General features: G+C 41.7%; 1 protein-coding gene across 2 annotated transcripts in view; it reads left to right on the top strand.

Annotated features, from left to right (window-relative positions):
* Positions 1 to 14,108, top strand: part of LOC136649750 (hemicentin-1-like) — a 180,377-nt gene that overhangs the window by 113,503 nt on the left and 52,766 nt on the right. For both annotated transcript variants that reach the window (XM_066626612.1, XM_066626614.1), the window contains exons 57-68: positions 29 to 178; positions 1,588 to 1,747; positions 3,352 to 3,476; positions 5,611 to 5,794; positions 6,955 to 7,052; positions 7,984 to 8,262; positions 8,813 to 9,009; positions 9,137 to 9,218; positions 10,230 to 10,366; positions 10,964 to 11,105; positions 12,344 to 12,488; positions 13,318 to 13,445. In XM_066626612.1, the coding sequence (XP_066482709.1) occupies positions 29 to 178; positions 1,588 to 1,747; positions 3,352 to 3,476; positions 5,611 to 5,794; positions 6,955 to 7,052; positions 7,984 to 8,262; positions 8,813 to 9,009; positions 9,137 to 9,218; positions 10,230 to 10,366; positions 10,964 to 11,105; positions 12,344 to 12,488; positions 13,318 to 13,445 (1,827 nt within the window). The remainder of the gene's footprint in view (positions 1 to 28; positions 179 to 1,587; positions 1,748 to 3,351; positions 3,477 to 5,610; positions 5,795 to 6,954; positions 7,053 to 7,983; positions 8,263 to 8,812; positions 9,010 to 9,136; positions 9,219 to 10,229; positions 10,367 to 10,963; positions 11,106 to 12,343; positions 12,489 to 13,317; positions 13,446 to 14,108) is intronic.

The following is a 14,108-nucleotide window of genomic DNA, read 5'->3' on the forward strand; positions in this document are numbered from 1 at the left end:
CCACTTCCTTCTTATTCCTTGCATTTAGAAAATTTTGACTCCCTCGAAATGCATATTTTGTCCAGAGGTACCAAGATGCAAATTGCCAGGTCTCAGCATTCCGATAGTGGGAACTATTCTTGCATTGCCTCAAATGTAGAAGGCAAAGCTCAGAAATTTTATGTTCTTTCTGTTCAAGGTACGCTCTCTCTCTCTCTCTCTCTCTCTCTCTCTCTCTGGGTGTGTATGTGTGTGTATACATATGTATATATACATGCTCTCATGCCTCTCCTGCTGAAAAGGATGGTAATGATATTAGAGATTCTTGGAAAATTCACTGAATGTTGTCCCAGATGTGAGCTTTGGGAATTTGTAATATGTACCTCAAGAAAAGATAAGCACTAGGAGCTCTGAATTCTTTTCCAGAATGGATTGCAATGTGTGCTGGAGGAGGATTCTGGTTTTTCTATCTTGGCTCTCCAAAACTCTTCCACTCACCTATTACAACTTCCCTGTTTCTGACACCATGGTGTTCCTCACTGTCTACCAATCCTATGCCAACAGGAGCCACTAAAGTGGGTGGTAGTGGAAGCAGGATATGTAACACAATGTCTTGCTTGGCCCTCATGTATGAACACTTGAGAGCTTGTTATTGAGTTTACCTTTGCAGCTGTTTGAAGGTTAGCCATCATCTCCTTACTCTCAATTTGGGATGTTTGGATAGCATTCCACTGCATCCTGGAATGAACCAAAGGTTGTATAGGGATGTTAAATTCTGTATGTAGAATATATTCTGTGGCCTTTGGGGTCATTTGTAGCCCTATGATTCTAAACATCCTATGATTCTAAACATCCTATCATTGTTAAAAACATATAGGGAGTAGCTTGTTAAAAGTACAGAACTGTAACATTTCCCCACATGCAGTCACATAGCATGGTAGCATGTGGGCATGGTAGCATCAAGTCTAATATATTCAAAATAAACTATTAAAATGAATGGGGGCCCACCTGAAATTGACTCATGACCCACTATTGAGTCCAGATCCACAGTTTGAGAAACACTGATTTAGTAAGTTCAGGCACAAGCAATGGTTTATGCATTCCCTTTCCTCTCTCCCTCATGTCCTCCCTCATTTTCCTGGTTTTCCTTAACTGTGGCTTAACTGTACTAGCATTAACCATGGCTAGTGGTAATTACGGTTCCCATCTTAACCAAAGTTGAAGACTGGGGCTAGAATCACACCATCTTTGCACACCTGAGAGGGAAGGAGAAATTCCTACTAAAGAAGGGTGACAAACGGAGTGCAAAAGCCTGTGCCGTGTTCCTTGTCTTCTAAACATGTGCGTGTCCGCAATGCATGTCTGCAACAGGTATAACTAAGCAAAAACAAAACAACCCTTTAACCATTGCTAAATGATCTGCATCACACAGGTGTTACTAATTATACTGAAAATGCTTTAAAATATTTAAAGCTATTTTGTATTTTGTAGTACTCTGTGATCTTTGTATCTCCCAAAGTTGGTGAATTTATTCCTGAGTTATTGAGGAATATTGTATCTGACATATGTAGAGGTGTTGCTGATGTACATTTTTTTGTCCTCCCCAAGTTCCTCCAGATATTACTGGATCAGAAATGCCAAGCGAAGTTAGTGTAGTCCTTGGGGAAGACATCCAGCTTTCCTGTAAGGCCACTGGAATCCCCACACCCATAATTCAGTGGCTAAAAGATGGAAAACCAATCGGTAGTGATGAATCTCAGCGGATAAGGTGAAGTGTTGAATTCTCTCATTCTGAAGCAAACCAGAGTTAAAACAAGAAGGGAGAGAAAGATGAGGAAGAGAGGTGGGGGAAGTCTGGGGCAGTGAAAGAGCTTGCCAAAATGGTAAGAAAGGCCATATATTTATTATGGCCCAATCTTATCCTGGCCAAGTGATGTCAGTGCCTTTCTAATACTGGCACTGGCCACAGTAAAGCAATTAGCTGTAAAAGGTGCTCTAGTAGCATGTTAAGTTGCACACTGGTGGGAAGGTCAGAGCCTTCCCACTGACACCAGTGGATCTAGAGCTGCCCACTGGTGGGAAGGTCAGAGCCTTCCCACTGACACCAGTGGATCTAGAGCTGCTGAAGATAAGGTGGCGGGGGATGCAGAAATGGTGGGAGAAGGGCAGCATGGGGGTGAGGGAGGGTGAAACAACGTGGTGACAGGGACAGGGGGGAGCAGAACAGGGTGGGTAGATCTGGTTCGGGACAGGGGAGATTCAGCGGCAGCCACCGAATCCTAACACCTTCACAGACCTGATCTTGCAGCATGGGCCCATGTGGACCTGTGCCAGCTATTTAGCTAGCACAGGTTTGAGTAGATGCCCCCGTGCCGTGGAACATTACACTGGGTAATGAACAATTGTTCCCCTTACCCAGAAGATACCTCCCCCCCCCCATACAGCAGTAGCCATTTTGGCAGTAGCCATGTTGGCAGGGGGGAAAGAATAGGATTGGGCTCTTAAAAAGATTTATAAGCAATTAGAACAGTGCTTTCCAAACTCCTACAAGGGAGTTGGGAGCACTATATGTGTGTGCGAGGGAAGGGAGGAAGGCAGCAATGCGATCCTCAGGAACATGCTGCTGCTGGGAAGAGGGGCTTTTTCACCTTACCTGAGCAAATACTAGCCCCCTGGGGTGTGGGAAGCCTTGCAGATGGGCTTCCTGTTTTCCTGTGAAAACCCCCTCTCCCGGCAGCAGCATAATCCTGGGGATCGCATTGCTGTCTTTCCCCCTCCCCGCCCCTTAAAGGGACAGGGGCAAGTGCTTCCCTGAATGGTGGGTTGTGACCCACCTGTTTGGGAACCACTGAGTTAGCGTCATGCTGGTCTTAGCTATTGTTGCAGCTGAAGCAAAACACTAAAAAAACACACACACAACAGTTTTCTGAAGCATTTTGGGCACAGTTGTGAGACTTGTGTAACATAGTGGCATGCACTGCAATTCTAAAAATGTCTACTCAGAAGTAAAGTCCTCTGATTAAAATGCAACTCCCAATAAAGTCTGCATAGAGTTACCAACTGTGAGATATAAACCAAGAAGTCTCTGGTTCACATCATGCACCTATATCAAATTCATTAGGTGCCTTTTGGCAAATCTCTAACTCTTCATTCTTCTCTCACTCTTCATAGGGGATTATGTTATAGTGTTGGTGAAATGATTTCAAAGATACGATGTGAATGCTCTAAAGTGCTATACAAATGCCAGTTATTACTATTATACCGTACTACATTAAATACCCCAGAGTTTAAGATCCATATTCAGTCTGCTGTTCTTTGTATCAGGGTTGAGGCCATCTAAAAATTCCATGTTCATAATGTCTTTCTTTCTAGCCTGGCTCCAGATGGCAGCTTGTTAAATGTTTTTGGAGCCCTCTCAAGTGACGTGGGGAAATATACCTGCATAGCTACCAATCCTGCAGGGGAAGAAGACCGCGTTTTCAATGTGAATGTTTATGGTGAGTTGTGTTGTTGGTTTTTCAACTTGATAGAGGCTCCTCTTTTATAGCAGCTTTGTTGCTCTGTAAGACAGAAATTCTTAATGTGTGTTTTCATAGAAGATATAGCTATTGGTTGTAATGCTGCTACATAAATAGGCGTGGAACATGAAGCATTTTTAAAAGTGGCATTGGGCAATGTGGGCCTCATGAGGCCTTAGACAACTTTATGCAGTTCACAGATACTTGGATAAGAAAAAATTATCTCATTCAGAGTGGTTTCTTAAGAAGACCTATTTCTAGATCTCATGACTGTAAATATACATTTAAATGTATGATGACAATTTGCTAAAGATCAGAGATGCAGGTCTTAAAAAGTCTAAAAAATGGTTTTAAATTATGGTTTTAAATTATCTATTAATTTTAAAACTTTTTGAAAGCTCAGCCAACTTTTTCAGATTCATTGCCTTTCTATTTTAAAGAATATTCTAGAAGTAAAAACATTGTAATCCCCGCTCACTTCTGCTTTCCAGCCTTTTTCCTGCTTCTTGCACAACTGAAACTGCTGTGCCAGATTGGTTGGAGAGTCATCCTTTTGGGTTACCTTGCAAAGTGCGCCTTTCCTAGAAAGGCAGCTTTGGCTCCCTGCTTCCCTCTCTTGAGCCTGCTGAATTTCTGGGCAGAGCTCCTGAGCTTGCTCCAGATCACTCTTTTTGCTTCACTAACTCTGCTTTAAGACAGGAGAATTGCCTGATCTTGGCATTCTTGCTCTGTGATTCCTGCAGTGCACCCCATACAACAGAAATGGTAATCCTGGTCCTTCGGGCAGTTACACTGTTGGTCCACAAACTCTCCTCATTTACCTTGTTTGTGGTGTTTTTAGGATTTTTGTGCATTTTTCCACAGTTTTAATGGAAGCCTAAAATCAGCCTCTGGCCTCCTTTCCAGATAAACTTCTATAACCATCACTGCAGCTCCTCAAATAACTGAGTTGCTCTTCTAGCTGCTGCAGTAGTAATTAAGAAGGTTTACCAGATGGGAGAGAATAAGGGCCCAATCGTTAAGGAACGTAGAACCAGTGCTGGAGCTCAGTGCCAGTGCTGGGTGTTTCAAAAGTGCTGTGAGGCACGTGCGTGGCATCTAGGGTGTAGGGCCACTGGCTCTAGACCTCACTGCCGAATGGAGATGCTGTGGGAGTGCCTGGTGATAAGTTGCACCACCAAGTGGTGTAGGTTTTTGGGGTGGCGGGAGGTGTTCCAGAGCAAGGGGAGGGTGGTGCAGGGGTAATGACCGGCCTGGGAGGGGGTGGGACTGGCAGAACCCTGCTTTACCAGATCCTGTCTTCCATGTAGGGCTGCAAAGCTGAGGTTCTCCAGTCTGTGACTCAAGTAGCCCCATTTGTGAGGCCTGCACCCTTGCTTGGGGGAAGGGGATGAACGTCCCATTCCCCCTGAGAAGACCTCTGGCAGCTTCTGTAGGGCTGAAGGATACAGTGGTCACCATTTAGCCCCAACGTGAATAGGTTTGAGCTGTCCCACTGAAAGTGGGGGAAGTGACTGCACAGCCCACTGAGGGGCTCCCTCCTTGCTTCTGTCCCTAGCCCTTGGTTCAGGCTGTCCTCATCTTCTCTCTCTCTCTCTCTCTCTCCCCCCCCCCTTTACCTGGTATCTTGGGGCTGTAGTAAGGATGGATTTGTAAAGAGTTAACTTTAAAATCCATTTCTGTTCCTGAAAAGAGTTGAGAAGTGCAAGAATTGTGGCTTCCAAAAAGCAACTCATTAGGATAGTAAGGCGCCACACAACTACAGGATACAGATGATAAATGTTAAGACTTACTAGTTATCATTTGAGCTTCCTCTGATAGATTGAACAGGAATTGCTCCCTGGCTATGGACACGATTTTGAGAGTGATTTATAAAGAAATACAGCACTGCAATTGTCTGGCAAGGGGAATCGCATCGGCAGGGTTGCCGATTGCAACATTTGGATCTTGTTTGGTTTGGAACCAAACAGGAATGTTTCCTTGGATTAGCAAAGCTGTGTTATTGCCATCTTGAGGTTCAGGATAAGGTGAAAGACTTTGTGAGGAAACAGTCCACATTTCTACCATTTGATTTTTTTGTTTTGTTTTTGTCCTGTTTGGTTACAAAATTTAGTTCCACCAACTATAATTAACAATAAGGATGAACCCGAGTCCCTAACAGCCATACTGGGCACTTCGGTAAACATTGAATGCCAAGCTATGGGCACTCCACCTCCACAAATAAATTGGCTAAAGAATGGGCTCCCACTTTCTATCTCTTCACATATCAGGTTGTTGTCTGCTGGCCAGATTCTCAGGTAAGAGTTTCAGTGACTTAAACTGTACTCAGTTTTGATGATGATGATTAATAATCATTATATTAAGAATATTTCTATACTGCTTTAAGTTTCTGCTTCATTAATTATGCCAGGATGGAAAGCTCTGCCCATTTCATGTGACAATATTTCAAGGCACAGAACTATTTGTCTGGTGGGTGGGGTTACTCTGTTGTGTACCAACATACTGACTGAATCTGAGCCCCTGGCTGCCAGCGAAGGTGAGTTTTGTACTGACCAGTGCAGTGGCTGGGAGAAGATGATGGGAGGGCATTCTCGAGGCAGATAGGGGGTGTTTCTGAGTGACACGAGGGTGGAATGGGGGCGGATTAGGCCTGAGAGAGGGCAGGATCAGCAGCAGCGTCCTGCACTGTATGGTAACCCCCATCCTAGGCCAAGATGGCTGCTTGAACTTCCTCCAGCTGCATAGCTGGTGAGGGTCCAAGTAGCCCCATAGGACAGGCTGGGGCATTACTTGGGGTAAGGAGGAAAATATCCTCTTACCCCCCCCCCCCCAGGGAGACCTCCAGCTACTGCCTAACCTGTACTGGACACATCACAGGCCTTGAGGCCCTGCTGCGCCAGCACAGGTTAGGAATGAGCTGTCATATTTCTTAAGGAAACAAATGACATTTTGTCTTTATTTATCTTCACCTTCCATTCTTCTACTTTATTCTTCATAACCTCCAGCTGGTATTAAACAAAGGGTTAGGAGCAGGTGAAAGTAAAATCAATAAAACTTGTGTTTCTTGTCACACTTGTATCCTGCCCTGGTTCGGTTTTGACCTACTTTAATGGCTTGTAATATTCTAGGAATGCTCCTATCACAATTGTCTTGCTTTTTCTCAGTTGAGATGCAATACATTGTTTCCCAGAAAACACTTTGGTAACCCTGTAAAAGAAAAGGATTCATTTCTCTCTGGAGGGAAAGATGAGCAGCTAATGAAAATATTTGTGGGATATTGAAGGCTGCAACAAATGGTAATGAGATGTTCTCACATAAGGTTCCCGCAAATCCACTGTTCTGAGCTGAAGGAACACTTAATTTAGTTCTCAGAAAGCCTGATTGTGCTTATACCAGGCAGAATAACATATTTCATATTCTGCCCTTTTGAAAAAATATTATGGTTGTATCTTTCTAGAATTGTAAGAGCTCAGATAGCTGATGTTGGCATTTACACCTGTGTAGCCTCCAACAGAGCTGGAGTAACCAGTAAGCATCATAACCTTCAGATTTATGGTAAGGCTCCTTCTGTAGTGTAAAGTGAAATTATTGCATTCCCATGAATGAATTTCCTAATGTGTATTTGTATATTGTATTTTTGTTCTACTTCAGAAACAAATATTTCTTAAAAGCCTCATAACTTCTGTACTGTTGTCCTCTTGAAGATCTTTCTTTAAACACCTCGGTCCTTTGAAAGGAATGAGCTTTGGGCGTTTTCAACAATTCACTATTTTGCTAATACAGTGGAATGAAACTGCATACCTTCTTTAATTTTATGTTGAAAAGTGCCTCCTGTTTTGATGATTTCAGCACATTATTGTGTGTGACAGTGCTGTTCTTCTAGCACTATCTTCCATCATTCCCTCCCAGTCCTCCACAAATTTGATCATATTGCTGCTGTGATTTTTATGTCATAACACTATGTCTGATGTGATAATCCTGTAGAAGCACATCAAAATGAAATTGTGGCAGTGTGGGCAAATAAGCCTGAGAACTGTGAAGAGAAAAGAAGGAAAATAGCACCGAAGGGAAAAAGCAGCCGACCTTGTGAGACCTCCCCCCAGCATACTCCGCCCTGCTCCAGAGACAAGGAGTAAAGCAGTCATTGTCCGCTGGAGTGAGCAGCAGTACAGCTGCCCAGGGGGGTGGATGGGGGGCTGTATGGCACTCATGGGCTGCCAACACATGCCTCACAGGCTGCATGCGCTTTGTACCACCCTGACATAGAGCTATTTGAGGACAATTGATAAGAAAACTTTCAATTTGTGTAGATGCTTCTGTATTTTTATTGACCCAGGTCAGATACTTGATGCTTTTTCAGTTTGAAATCAGGCTAATGTTTTATTTCTATTGTGTTGGTTCACACACCACGAATTTACATTAATAGTTCTGTTATTCACTGTTCCATGAATGCCTAAATCACTTTAATGTTGCTGTTTCTCTGCAGTCCCACCAAGCATAGACAATGGTGGAGGAACAGAAGAAGTTACTATTGTAAAAGGGAACCCAGCCTCTTTGATGTGCTTGGCTGATGGAACACCAACCCCTAGAATGTCATGGCTTAAAGATGGCCAACCTTTAAACCTTGACCTCCACGTGACATTAGAAAACCAAGGAACGACCCTTCATATAGCAAACGCAGAGGCTGATGACACAGGCAAATATACATGTATAGCATCTAATGAAGCTGGGGAAGCCAACAAGCACTTTACTTTTAAAGTATTGGGTAAGGATTTTTATGTTTTTGGTAACACAGTGATGTAGAGATCCTGGAGTACTAATGAATCTGAGTCTATCATTAAGAGTGACTACTAAATTGAGGTTTTGAACAAGCCGCTTACATGACAGTTGCTTGTAAACCTTCCTTGTATAAAATGGGTTGGCAGTAGCTGCATGTGAATCCAGTTGGTCCTAGGCTACAGCAAAGTGGAGCCACCTGTACTTTCCTGTAGTAGGAAAGTAGGGAGCATAATGAAGTTTAGTTCACCATATAACCAATGCCTACCAATTACTGGCTTCCCATATGGTTATACGTATCATAAGGAAAGTTTCAAACTGTGATCATGTGATCGGTGGTCATTTTATTTGTTTTTACTATGTAACTGCTTAAAGTGCCTACAGCTGAGTAGGGAGGGGTGGCATCAGTCGTAGTCCAATCTTAGAGCTGATTCATACAGCCACATCATAGGAACTGGTTGTCCATGGCTTCTCCCGATGTCTCTGAAATAATACTCAGATGCATAATTGTACAACAGTTTGATTTTTCCCTTCTGCAGAACCCCCTCGTATTAATGGATCAGATCATCCAGAAGAAATTTCAATAGTGGTTAACAACCCACTAGAGCTCCTCTGTGTTTCTGATGGTATTCCAACCCCCAAAATCACATGGATGAAGGACGGGCGCCCCTTGCCCCAAAATGATGATATCCGTCTCCTGAGAGGAGGAGAAGTACTTCGGACATCAAGTGCTCAGGTAACTGAAACTCAATAATTACATTAAGGTCAGTGTAACCCGGGTGTTTTCCAACTATTGCCAGGTATTTCTTTATCTTAATATCTTGCGTTTTATTTCTGATTGAGGCTGTTTCATTGTCATGTAGGTAGAAGACACTGGACGGTATACTTGTTTAGCTTCTAGCCCTGCAGGAGATGATGACAAAGAATATTTAGTGAGAGTACATGGTAAGGTTAATTTGGAAGAGATCTTCCAGTGTTTTATAGCATAAATTTGGTAATGTAATTTTTGCCCACCTGCCTGAAATATCCATAATATCACTTGAAAGATGAAAAAATATTGAATATCATTTTCAACTGCATTTTCTTGCTTTGCACTGTGTCTCTCTGTTCTTTTTTCTCAGAAAGGTTTTAGTAAAATAGTAGAACTTTGTGAAAATGTGGTATTGCCAAATTATTAAAATCTGAAAGCTTGATCTCTCCCTTTATGAATTGACCTTTTTAGAAAGAAAGTTCACAAAAATGAACCAAAGGAAAACAAGCAATCACACTGACAACAGCACAGCTTGTGAACTTTTGGAATATTATACAGTACATATCAATTTGACCCACAGGTTACAATTCTGCTCTGTACCTGTGAGATTCATTCCTAGTTCATGGGCACAATGGATTTAGTCGAAACAATTAAAGAGAGAGGCAGTCATACAAACCAGACTATCCTGACCCGCTGAAGAGTTTGCAGGTTAGCAGAAAGAGTCGCCATTTGTTCAGGCAGGTTCATGAGGAATAGGTTTGCCAGTCTTTTAAGACTTGATACAACCATTTCAAAATGTGGCAGCTTTGGGAAAAGTCTTGCCTTAAATATAGGTTAATGGTGGTGTTCCAAAACCCAGATCTAGGCTGAATTCAGCTTGGATCAATGCAGGCACATTGCATCCACTCAGCACAGCCTAAAGAGTTTGGTAGATTGTATGAACTGTCTTTCAAATATAGAAGACCATACGTATCTTGTGCAAGTCACCTTGGGTGCCCTTCGGAGAGAAAGGCGGAATACAAATCAAATAAATAAATAAAGGTGTGACCTTCCTTTCGAGAATTGCTCAGAATGAATTAATTTACCTTGAGGCTCACCAAGGTGAACCATTGTGAGCACAAGCTAATCAACATCTGATAACTTTCCCCAAGTAAACAATTAACTTTCTTGTTTACTATAGTTTTTGTGCTTTGTCTCTAAAATAGTTCCCCCTAATATTGCTGGCACGAGTGGTCCTCAAAACCTCAGTGTGCTGCAGAATAGGCAGATGACACTGGAATGCAAATCAGATGCTGTGCCACCTCCTACAGTCACTTGGCTTAAAAATGGGGAACTGCTACAGGTATGTTCCTTGGGGTCTTCAGATTTTGTTGTGTTTTTGTGCCCACTAATCTAATCAATCGTAGTTTGTGCAGATTATTCAAACTGCAGTTGGCTGGATTATGCAAATACATGAGAAATTTTGTAATACAAAGTTAGTGAGATCAAGATTGGGCTGTTGTTTTGCAGCCTCAGAAGCTTGTTCATCATGTTTTCTTCAGTCTACAGGGTTGTTTTGTGCATGATGAACACCAGTGAACATCAGTTGCTTTTAATTGTTCTGGCATAAAACTTCTGTCTATAATTTTCAAAGAATTTATAGTGTTCTCATTATTTCATTACACTAATTTACTCAGTGCTTCCAAGCATACTATGTAAGAACCGTATGCCACTGACGCATGCATACACACACACACACAATAAATTATGTGACTTAAAAGTCCTACGCCTCTTCAAATTTATTTTTGCTGTAAATTCCATTTTCTTCAACCATTTTCTTTCACAGTCTGAAAAGGGCCTCCAGAGCTTGGTGGGGAGGGGGGGGAAGGGAGAAGAAAGAAAGCATTACTGGTGCATGACAATATTGATTCTAATTTCAGTTTGTGAATAATTTTCTTAGGCCACTCCCCGAGTTCGCATTTTATCCAGTGGGAGATACCTGCAAATCAATAATGCCAATCTAAGTGATGCAGCAAGCTACACCTGTGTGGCGAGTAATATTGCTGGCCAAACCAAGAGAGAGTTTGTTTTGGCTGTAAATGGTAAGAAAATAAATTAGTTTTTACATACATTTTAAGTGGTATATTCATGGGAGTAGAAAGGGTGACATGTAAAGCATATTCCTCACAGAAAAATACAGTTTGTATCCTGTTTACTTCATGGTGGAAATATGTTTGTCCATTTTAATCATAAATGGCTATGCTATCCATTTGGAGCATAACTGCATATGGGAATAAATAGTTACATAAAGGTACCTATGAGTAAGAGCAACATGGTCAGTAGGATCATGCAGTACAATTTTTGCTGCACTGTGTCACTTTAGACAGTAGGTGAGTTAAGTTTAATGTAAATACTAAGGCTTTCATGGCCAGCATTCATAATGTTAAAATTAACATTGTTCAGGATAATGGGCCACAGTCTAATAAAACAGTTGTCACCTAATGTTTCGCCTACTGCTATAGTAGGCATTTTCAGAAGGTGAAGATACAAGTGGCAATACAATCGTCAGAAAACTGATGGTGTGCCTTGACCATTTTAGTCCTGCCAAATCTTGAAATGGCATCACTGGCAGTGGAACAATCTTTAGCATTAAGCCAGGGAGCATCAAAGCATTAGGTATGCCTTATAAAAGCAGACAGGTTTTCTGTGGGGTCCAGTTTCTAACTTTAGGACTCAGACCCACTAAGCATATTTTGAATGTGTTTCCTGTCCCTATTGAGTTATTTTTAGCTCTCCATGTATATAACATTATTAATCACAATTTCTCTTGCAATTTCAAGATATAGAGTGCTTTACGATCTTTGTCTTGAGTATGCTCAGAGCAGCCTACCATGTGAGCCAATAGATGAGCCTAATAGATGAGCCAATATATCAAACTCAGTTCCAAGGCCAGCAGCATGTATCTGGGACTAATGTGACCATCAGACGTGCTATGCACTTAATACTGTGGGCTTCACACCTGAAATATAATTTGGAACAGAAATGTAAATGATTTTCTTTTTGTTTTTGAGCACCATGCCAGCATTTGTACTCTGGAATATATTAGAGGTTCATATAAAAATGTAATATATTTTTATGCAGTGTGTTAAAAGAGTTATATAATCCTACTGCCAAATTCTACAGAATGAAGCAGAGCTTGAGAAGCTGTTTTCGCATTCAAGCCCAAGTATTGTGGAACAGTAGAAAATCCCATACCTAATGGAAGGCAGATGCCCACATTTAAACACATCCCAGAGGAAATAGTCTTTCTGATGTTTTCTGGAATTCTTCCTTTATGCAGTTGCTCCTGTAATCAGAGGTGGTCCTCAAACTGTGACTGTGAATATTAATATGTCTGCTGTACTGGAGTGTGCTGCAGAAGGCATTCCAGCCCCAAGAGTTACATGGAGAAAGGATGGAACCCTTTTTTCTGGAAACAGTGCCAGGTATTTGCTAATTGCTAGAAGGAACAAACATTCTGCGGTACCCTCTGTTTTTTAATAACATGCCTATAACGTTGGAGTTAAAACCCAGCCTCTTGAAATCACTCATTGTGCTAAAGATGGGTTGAATCACTTAGCTCTACTCCAGAATTGTTTATATGTTTATAATTTTTATTGTGTTTTTGCATTCTTTTATTCAACAATAAATCAAGGATAATAAATAGAAAGGGGATTAAGTAGCAGGGTGGAGAAGGGGCACAGAGATTAAAAGCCCAGTCCTAACTAAATTCCTGCGTGGCGATGCAATGGTGCTGGCATGGGCTCTGCTGAATCTGCAGGGGAATTTCGGCTGCTGGAGATCTCCTCAAGGTAAGGAGACAATTGTCCCCTTGCCCCAGAGTAAGTGCCAGCAACCACAATGGGTCAACTCAGACCTGTGCCAACAACATCGCTGGCACAGGTCCAGTTTAATCTGTTTTGTCAGAGCAGGCCTGGGAAGGAGGAGAAGATATGGTGTGTGCCACTGATCCCCCCTCCAGGGCTTGATCTGCCCACATCCTGCCCCTGTTGCGCCTGCCACAAGAGGTTTGTAATGAAAGGGAAATGACATTCATTTTGATTCCCCAAATGCTTATTGAATGGGAAGAAGATCATCTACCTAGATCTGGTTTTTTTAATGAAAGTTTTCTTTAAAAGGTCTACAGCTACTAAAAGGTTCATTTTCTAGTGGAAATAGAATTCTCTGTTGCAATATGGGAGAGGAGAAAGATGGCCATATGAATAGAGAATAACTCTTGTGCATCTTTTTTTTTATCCTCCTTGTCTTGTACAGATATTCAATGTCAGACAATGGATCCCTTCATATTCATTCAGCACATGTCACTGACACTGGCCGCTATCTTTGTATGGCAACCAGTGTTGCTGGCTCTGAGCGAAAACGCATCGATCTGCACGTACATGGTAAGTATGTACTTTTAGAGATAAGAATGTCTCATAGAAGAGCTAGAATGAACCCTGAGTCATGTGGCTATTCATAAAGCTAAAAACTCTGAGTATGATCATTCTATGGGAACAGCCATGTGCAGAAAGGTTAGTATAGGATTCAACAGATCTTCATTTCCTCCTTTTCTGTTTTTGATGCATTCTCAGTAGGTCGTTATGGGATCAGAATGTTAGTGCATGCTTTCCATATCCCAATTCCTTGCTCATTTCTGAACCAGAGCTTGGAAAACTCATACCAGGGAAAGAGAAAAGACAGGAAGGGGATATGTGAGATGAGTGCAAGACCTCCCAGGCCTGTAAAGGCTTATAAGTTTTGTGTACACGTACCTGTGATTGAGGAAGAAATATGGTTGTGTGTGTGCTATGTTATTCTTTTGTATGCAAGTACTGTGCCTACACTAGTTATGCCTTGTTTGTTTGTTTCTACTAATTTGGAGGTAAAATCATATTTTTGATTCCCTGAAACAGACATTTAGATGCACTATGAGCACTATTGAAAAATATTCATTGGTATTTTTTCATGATCATTTGTTGAATTGGACAGAGATAAAATTATTTTTAAAGGCTCTCTTCTTTCTTTCTTTCTTTCTTTCTTTCTTTCTTTCTTTCTTTCTTTCTTTC

The sequence above is a fragment of the Tiliqua scincoides genome, chromosome 4 (assembly GCF_035046505.1).
Source record: "Tiliqua scincoides isolate rTilSci1 chromosome 4, rTilSci1.hap2, whole genome shotgun sequence".
NCBI lineage: Eukaryota > Metazoa > Chordata > Lepidosauria > Squamata > Scincidae > Tiliqua > Tiliqua scincoides.